The sequence below is a fragment of the Rosa chinensis genome, chromosome 4, assembly GCF_002994745.2.
Source record: "Rosa chinensis cultivar Old Blush chromosome 4, RchiOBHm-V2, whole genome shotgun sequence".
Lineage (NCBI taxonomy): Eukaryota > Viridiplantae > Streptophyta > Magnoliopsida > Rosales > Rosaceae > Rosa > Rosa chinensis.
Window position 1 is genome coordinate 30,742,616 of NC_037091.1, and position 9,340 is coordinate 30,751,955.

A 9,340-nucleotide genomic window follows, 5' to 3' on the forward strand; every position below is an offset into this window, starting at 1 on the left:
ATGAGTATAAATATAAATTTTGGAGGTTGTATATCGAGGACAGTTTGTGCTCCAGTGGTGGGGAGTTGTGTTGTTGTGAGAGAGGTTGGTGGTTCGAATCTCATGTCTTCCAAAGGTTAATATATTTTGTTTAATTATTTGGTATCGCCTAAAAAGAGTATAAATATAAAGTTTGAAAATATCATACCGAGGACAGTTTGTGCTCCAGTTGTGGGGAGTGGAGTTGTTGTGAAAAAGGTTGGGAGTTCGAACATCATGTCTTCCAAGGAGGGAATTGAGTTTTTGATTGACTTTTAAGGGGAATTGGGAGAAAAAGTCTGTTTTGCCCTCATTTTTTTGATCACGTGGGCCTCACGTGCCTCCAGATAACGGCTCAGTGACGGAAATTGAAGGTAGGTATTCCGTTGACAAGAAAATTAGAGTCCAGGTATCATTTTGATCACTTTGAAAGTTCAGGTATCATTTCAAAAGTCCTCGAAGAGTTCAGACACTGTTGAAGTAAAAAACCCTAAAATTAAATATGGGTCATCCGCCTTGTAAGAATCTTTGAGTAGCCAATTGATATGGCAGCTTCTTGCTTGTCCACCGTCAAAACCCACACCTGAACCCATGCAGTTCTTAGAGAGTCTATGGCGTCAAAACCCCAGTTGCAGCTTGTCTTCAGTACCAGAGGCACTAAAATATGTTAGGACCCAACTGTGTGATCAACCGAGCCCAAACTTGTATCCAGGCCCAGAATAGGTATTTTGGTTGTATAAGCCCAAATTAGGTCCAAATATGTAAATGATGTCGTTTATTTTCGACTGTATAGCTGGAGTCCAGCAGTTTTTCTATTTCCTTTGTTTTCCATTTCTCTTAGGGTTAGGACCCTAACAACTGGTATCAGAACTCCAAATCATGGGGCCGAGGAGAGCTGGAGATCCACCACAATATTCATCAACACAGCCGCGTCCACCTGACCCAAGTTCAGAAGCTGACTAGTTCGCTGGCCCACATGGACCTGTTCGTGACTCCTCCGCCGCTAGCACAGTTCACTGCCAGCCCGCCTCCTCTTCTAGACGGTGCCGTTTCGGCTCAGCCGCACAACAACCCTGCATCCTTTTACTGGGTAAGTGATACTAGCACTAGAGTTTCTAATCAGTTCAATTTTTGGAATGATGATTGTAGTGGTGTGGGCTCAGTGTTTGGTGCTAAATTAAATGTTATTGATGAGAAGTTAGGGAATGGGGAAGGAGAGAGTTCTAATAAGAGGGCTGAGGTGAATATGGGAGATGGTAGAGAGTTCAATGAGCTTGAGAGTGTTAGTTGCTAAGCAGGATGATTCGGGATTGAGTTTGTGTGGGGAGAGGACAGAATGTAACGTTGATGAAAGTGGAAAAGGGATATTGGAGAATGAAATCGAGTATGATCAGAACCATTCAACTCCAAATTTGAATATTGGCTTCAGCAACACCAACACCTTTAATCAACCACAGTCAAGCAACACAGGTGGCCTCGATGGTTTAGCATGCATTTCTGGTCTGTAGCTCAAGGTGTTGCCATTTTACCACAACCAATACCTGCTACAAGCCCAATTGGAATGCTTACCATGCTGCCTCAGATGTCAATTGCTCATGTGGGAACTACACCATCAATTCAATATGGAATTTCAAGCATCCCTGTCATACCTGATACTGGGTTAAATAGTGTTAAGTCTTAGTTAAGTGTGATGGAGATGGCTGCTTATATGGTGAAGAATGAAAGTTTTGGGAGTGAAATTGGCAGAAATGGGGAACCCGCACTTCTAGGGTCGTTATCCCAGCTACCGTCAGCCATCAAATCAGTGAGCTCGCTGCTGTCACCGCCAATTCAATCTTTTCCAAGATCAACTCAGTTTATGTCTCCAACTAGAGGTCTTATACTAGAGAAGGGAGATGCTGACAAAAAGAAGACTGGTGAACTTACAGAGCTTGATAATATATCGATGATGGTAGGAAATTACTTTCAGTATGCTTTACCTAAGTGCTGTGGGTATGGAAAGGATATTGGTACATGTTCTGTGGTGAATGTTTTTAATGCATTGTGTGTAATGCTCACGCATTACATTGAGAGTCCAAAGAAGATTAGTCACTATGTACTGCAACTATGCTTGTCTGGATTTGATAAGAAGGTTCGTGATAAAGGTAGTACTCTCTTAACAAATGAACTTTTTATGGAGTACTTTGCAGGGACAATGGCATCTGGTAATAGCTTGAAATTTACCTTTTCACTAATAATGACTTTGATTGAATTATGGAGTTATGGATATGTTGAGAAAAATATAAGATGGTTTACCAAAATTTCAGTGATTAGTTTTGGAAATGGATGGTTCGATTTCCACCATGATCATGGGCTTATCTCTTGTGGCATTGAATTCAATAGTTTCTTGGTGAATAGAAATGATGGACACATAGTTGTTCTATGCCCCAACATGTTCAAAGATGGGTTTAATTTGGAGTATCAGTGGGAAACAAAAGGATCTGGGAATTTGCTTATGCTAGCTTGTCCTCTGCATGTGAAGCTTCTTAAGAATGATGTACTGGTTTCGAATCACTTGCTAAACTGAATTTGCTTATGTGAACTAGTTCTATGTGTTCGTAAAGGAGTTGGAGAAAGCACTTGCTATTTTGCTTGTGAGTTTGCTCAAAATTACGGCAGATATTAGAGAGCAGATTGAGCTTCTTCATGGGCAAGCAAAAAGGGCAGAGTTGTATATTGACCTTAAAGAGATGAAAATGAGAGAAGAGCTTTTGGTATTGATGGGGAGCAACAATGAGAGGAACAAGAAGAACAATGGGTTTGTAGACTTGGTTATTGAGGAAATTATTGAATTTCTCCAGATCAACTTAGAGTTCTCATCTTCGAGGTACTCTTTTGGTCTAGTTGTTCCAATTACTACTATTGCTATTCAATTAGTTGGAAAGAAGCATATCTTGGATCTATTGCTAGCTACGCTATTTGGGAATGTCCCACATGTTTTTGGAACTTTGAGTGTTATTATTCTTGTCAGTAAACTAAATCACAAGAAGGAATCACTTGATGTTACTTGCCTTGCGACCATCTTCTTTGTTAATTATGTATTATCTCTGCATATGCAACTTGGGGAGAAATGTATGCCACCTCAAATAGTGGAGTTTACTCAACATTACATAACAAAGAAAGATTTGGTCACTTTTTGGATTTGGGTTCCTACACTGTCAGTTCAAAAGTTTGGATTCTTAACTCGCATGGTTTGATTGTGATCAAGGCTCATCTATTAATTGGTGACATAGTCCTGATAAGAGGGCTTATGTTTGATATTGAATCTCACATCACTCCCACTGGAGCAGTTGCTACTAGACTTATTATCTATTCTAGTGAAGACTTGCACATTACCAACTCAGATTCACATATGGCTCACTATAACATGTGTTTGCGGCACACAAAGGGCAAGGTGAGGGATATAATGAGCAACATTTGTTTGAGAATCTCAATGAATCATGAGGAAGAGATTTCAAAGCTAGAGGCAGAAGCTCAAAAGCAAACAGGGAGTGGTGGACTAATTGTGGTATGCAATTTAAACAATCTCATATCCTTTGTTTCATATTGCAATTCCATGGTTTTTGTAGATAATGATTTTGAAAGTGAAGACTTCAAACTGCAAGGTTCTACACTCTGTAATAGATATTATGATCATTCCTCATCTTCTCAATCCATAATTGCCAAGATCTCAGATGAATTTTGATTCCCCAAAAGTGGAAAGAAGCTTATTCACGTAGCCCTTATACCTAACTATGCACTAAAGAGTGTATTGCATCAATGTTCCAGAAGTTGGATCATCACCATTGTCTTCATATTCTTTTACATTTCTGTTGTAAAAGCTGCAGATGATACTGTGAAATTAACAGTTGAGTTTCAGGTGATTCTAGATATCGAGAAGTACTTGGGGGACGCAATTGAGTCATGGTTAGATGAAACTCTTGGTAAAAATGGTTCTTGTGAGATTAAATGGGGTGGCAATTTTACTAAACAAGGATCATTGGATTATGGTGCAGCCTTTGGGTTTGGACTTTACATTAATCACCATTATCACTTTGGGTTACTTTCTGTATGGGATTTCGGTGCTTGCTAAGATTGAACTGGAATGGGAGATGAGGTATGAGCCTCAAGTTGATTCACTTGCCGCAGATTTCATGAACCTAGACAAGAGGACAGATTTCTATTATTCCCTGGTGAGATGCTTTGATTTGTATAGACTGCATTCCTGGGCAGGAGGGGTGAGTTACAAGGAAACAATGCAGGATGGTTATGTAATTTCAAAATTCTGGTTTGAGATTATGGCTATTTGTCTGAGCAGCAGATTATTTCTTAAACTTGAGGTCAAGTTTCAATTGAAGAGGGGTGGTGTTGTTAGGACCCAACTATGTGATCAACCGAGCCCAAACTTGTATCCAGGCCCAGAATAGATATTTTGGTTGTATAAGCCCAAATTAGGTCCAAATATGTAAACGAAGTCATTTATTTCGACTATATAGCTGGAGTCCAGCTGCATTGTAAAGAATCGTCAGAGAATTGAATTGAATTTGGCTTTTGTTTTTCTATTTCCTTTGTTTTCCATTTCTCTTGGGGTTAGGACCCTAACAAAATATGAGATGTTTCTCTATGTTGCCGGCAGCCTTGTGAAGCAGAGCAGCCCTACCAATTAAAGTAGTGCTTGCTGCCTTGAACCCAGAGAGGAGTATGCATTCTGTCGCACGTATTATGTTCCAGTTCAATCTTTTGTATATTACACTTACCAATGGTAGTGTCAGCACCTTTTGCAAAGGCCACGCCAATATCACCGATATTCTCTCCCGGTTACCATCGAATTCATACAAAGTTACAAACCCAGAACACTGAGCCTGCACTTCCCACTCATGTTAATTTTGATTGGGAAATTATGATTAAGATATTAAAGGTCTTAAGTAAGCAGAAAAAAATAAATAATAAATAAGAGCATAATAAACATTTTAGGCCTATGTGAGAAATTAAAAACAAAAAAACATATATATATATATATATATATATATATATATGTTATAAAGTAGAGAGAATATGGAGAGAGAATAGTTGGGAGGAAGTAGAAGTGTTCACATTCAGTCTCATTTTATATAGAGGTAGGGTTTACATCAAAGTTCATAACTAATGAGTATTTACGTGGACAGCCATACAGATAATAATATTTACAACACTTCCCCTTGGATGTCCACTAATGAATGATGCTATTGGACGTGCTTATTGTTGCCTCGTTAAAAACCTTTCCAGGTAACAAAAACCCAGTGGGATAAAAATAACCCTTGTCGAAGGACAAAAAGAGCACAACGCTCATATGTCCTAGGAAGCATACTTCCGGATGCTCCCCCTGATGAAAATCTCCCCTTGATTGTTGCAAGCCTCAATTATATATGTGATAAGCTACATGTACCATGTATAGTGGTTTGATGTGTCTATGACTGAGGTGCTACCATGTGTGCTTTGCATACAGGGGCTCATCACAAATTTTCATACCTGCAAAGTTAAAGCAATACTAACAAAGCTAGACGATTTTCAATAAGCCTTACCTCATATGATAAGGTTAGAAAACAATCTCATATGCTCAAAATCATACACAAAGTAATAGCTAAACAATATAAAGAAATTGACACATTTAACTTTGTAAAGTTTAAAACATTGAAAAATCATCATGGCATACATAGCCATACACATCAATGGCTTTATGTATTGATATGTCTTATATAAGCTCTTCAAGAGTTTTAAGTAATTCATAACTTTGCGAAAGTTAGAATATGTTGTAACAGTATATTCATAATTCGAATTCGATAGTAGTCTCATAGTAGTACTCATTAAGGCAATTTAGATTACGTTGACTAGAACGAAATGAGTACATATGAACCAGCTTTAGACTCTTTGATTCCACGAGTGAGCTTCAGGCTCTTTCAACCATTCATGGACTTGCATTTGAACCCTTTATGTATTTGAATCCCTTGAGGATTTGATACACAATACGCTTATAATGACACTTTACTTTTGAGATTTTGCTTTTAGTAATGTGTCTTTAAAATCTTCATAATATACGATGACAACATGCCATAAATCTCTCATCAATATAACAGCTATATGTAACACTGTACTTATAGAAAATTGTCATTCATATAAGGGAAGATAATCATTGATTTATCTTCACTTTTGACAAATACCCTTTTCTACATGTAGGGTTAAAGGTCCAAGAATTCTATCACGTTTCAAATATTCAATTTCATTGGAATTGCCTCTTTCCAATTTGGCTAGTAATATACTTTGTCGACATTCATAATGAAATGTGGTATAACATCAATACATCCCTTAATGATTTTTCTTTGGTTACCATTTGTGAATTATCATACCGATGATCATTAATTAGAGATCCCACACATTATTATATGCATGCATTAGCTATAACAAGCTTATTGATATTGAGTACCCATGCCACTTCTGGGGCATACAGTGTCACTTCTAGGACAATCATCTCTCATAGATGAGTCATATAGCGACTGTGGATCTTTTTACTTATAATCACATATAAAGCATTATAGGGCTTGTATACTCTTCCCTGTTTTGGGAGTTTAAAACTTTAGACCTGGTGGATACAATCCACACAAATTCACGCCGTTATTCAAATGACAGTAATCTTTCCTCCCCCTAACGGCGGGAAGACTGTCTTATTATGACCATGCTCAAAAGATGCATTCAAAAATCTATCACTTTCTTTGGAGTGTAGGTGTTCATTGGCTGGTGGCGAACCCAAACCAAGTTTTAGGTCAAAAATGTTTTGTCCATTAGCATCAACCATATTGATTTATTATTGTATCACTAAGACATCATTTCCTAATGGCGTACTTATACCCTCTGTATGTGTAGCCATATTAGGAGCTGTGATATTGTTTAATGACATTCTCTTCAGGAGAACCATGTCAATTGGGTACATTTGCATCCCACAAATCAAATGGAGTCTACATTGTTTGTATTAATATGGTTGGTCTCAAGGACTTTAACCCAAGTAGATGCCTTTGCATTTAGCATATAATTTTGTCACTTTCTTTTATCAATTCACTAGTTTTGATATTTCTCAAAGTCAAAATGAGACGGTGGATAAATATCTCACACCAATTCATATCGTTCTTCAAAAACAATATTTCTCCCCCTCATTGCAAGAGGATTGTCTCATTAAAGTGACAACTCACAAATATGTAAATAAACAATTTGCTTGTGAGTAAGATTAGCAATCATCAAACTTGTAAGTGATTCCATGCAACATGGTAGACAAAAGATGACGTAACCGGTCATGCCAAAATAGTGTATTTGGTTCAAGGAACTTCAGGTTCATGACATCATATGCCTTAATTTACTGCAGAAAATTCGATACAGTATATATCCGATGGCATAAAGTCTTCTCCAACCATATTGGAGGCAATTAATGTAACAATATTTCAAATTTGGTAACATGATAATAGCTCATTCGGAGCCATACATCAAGATCTACAACTCTTGATATGGGTGTTACCTTAGTGTCAGTAAACCTTAATTGTAAAATAATGATAATTGGAATGGATCGAATTCATTTTGAGCTGCTGGTCAGAATGATATACTCAAAATGTTGAGTTGAAGACTACAAACCATAATAAAAGAGTAACTTTATTATCACGTGGAGAACCTCAAGTTCACTGTCACGTATATATTTGCGTAGTCATAAAGAGGAGGGACTTCATGCCCTCATATAATTGGAGATCCAAGAAACTTGAGATTTCAAATTTTCCATTTTATAACAACCTCTTAAGGAACATCAGGTTCCTAGATAATCAGATTAAGAAACATTTAGCTTCAATGGGAACTTAAGATGTTACAAATAACACAAAAGTGCTTTCAACTTTGCTTATTATAAGCAAAAGACATCAAGGATGTGTGATGATCTCAATGCTCCTATTGGTCAATGAAATTCAATTTGACTAATGCCCTCTCAAAAGTGGCTTGATAATCATCCACCATATAGTGTACCATAGGCGACACATGCCTAATTTACAATTTCCTCACATGTGTGGATGTTAGAGCAGTATTTACATTAACTCCTGATTTCTCTCTTGCCATGATCCACTTCTGGTGGCATTTCATGGTATAGCCATATCAATCGGCTTTCTTGCTATACAATGAGATCCATGAGACGGAGAGATTATACATCTCTGGTAATATTGGAGGCACAAAATGCAAAGAGACAATAATGTGTGCTCTTCTGGAGCCATCAATCAGATATGTAAGATCGGAAATGATGGTTATATTAGCCTCATAAGCATAAGCCTTAATAATGTTTTCTAGACACCATAGATAAATTGCATTGCCTGAAAGTCACTCAAAACATAAGTTTGAAGATGACACAAATCAAATTTAAAAGAATTGAACAGTGGATCTCATAAGATACACACGAAGCTTCTGGTCCGTGTTATACAGATAAAGCATGACATTCAATTATTGTATTGTTGTTTGATGTAGATTAATAACATCAAATGCATTTTGAACTTCTGGCCAAAATGACATACTCGAAATGTCGAGTTTAAACTTGATGACCATAACTTATAAGTACTTTAGATGGTCATCTAATTAGTATGATCATTGAGAAACTTCAGGTCCTCATGTAATTAAGGATCAAGGAACTACAGGTTCTAATCTCTTTTAATTATAAAACTCACGATCACAAATTTAGGGTATACTCATACTCATATGTTTGATATATAGGGCTGCTGGCCCATATGAATAAAAAAATATTTAAAAGATAAGAACCGTAATGAAAGTACATAATATAATAGGAAAATTGCAGGGAAGAAAAATAAATAAATTAACACTGGAAAATTCTGGTTCCATGGATGAAGAAAACACACAGAGCTTCTGGTCTGGTTAACTTCATATGATAATCTTTTATTTCACTTCTAATTGCACAAGAACATAATATTGTCTTCTAGACAGGTTCTCTTTATAAAAGAATGTAAAGCCAAAAGGCTTCTGGCATTGACCAAGTGTGCAACGTCAAACTACATCTTCTAGAAGTAATTTGAAACTCCAAATTCACAAATAATCATAAGGAGGAAGGAAACCCCAACATCAAAAGAAAAAAAATTGAGGAACTTCCAGCCCTCTTATAATTATTGGGGATCACAAATATGTGACTATATACTGGATTGTATAGCTCTGAGGATCTTCTGGCCCTCATAATTGTATTGAATCTGAGAAACTTCATATTGCAATGTTGATAAGTGTCGAGGAACTTCAGGCCCTCTGT

The 9,340-nt window shown here is 37.0% G+C and overlaps 1 protein-coding gene across 2 annotated transcripts; it reads left to right on the plus strand.

Moving 5' to 3' along the window:
* The first annotated feature begins 831 nt into the window (after positions 1-831).
* LOC112200474 lies at positions 832-4,598 on the plus strand. Of its 2 annotated transcripts, none has more exons than XM_024341506.2 (2): positions 832-3,565; positions 3,917-4,598. In XM_024341506.2, the coding sequence occupies exons 1-2, from the start codon at positions 3,128-3,130 to the stop codon at positions 4,127-4,129; spliced, it is 651 nt and encodes a 216-aa protein (XP_024197274.1). In that variant the 5' UTR covers positions 832-3,127; the 3' UTR covers positions 4,130-4,598. Both variants share the same exon structure in this region; 1 of them encodes a protein (XP_024197274.1).
* Positions 4,599-9,340: the final 4,742 nt, after the last annotated feature.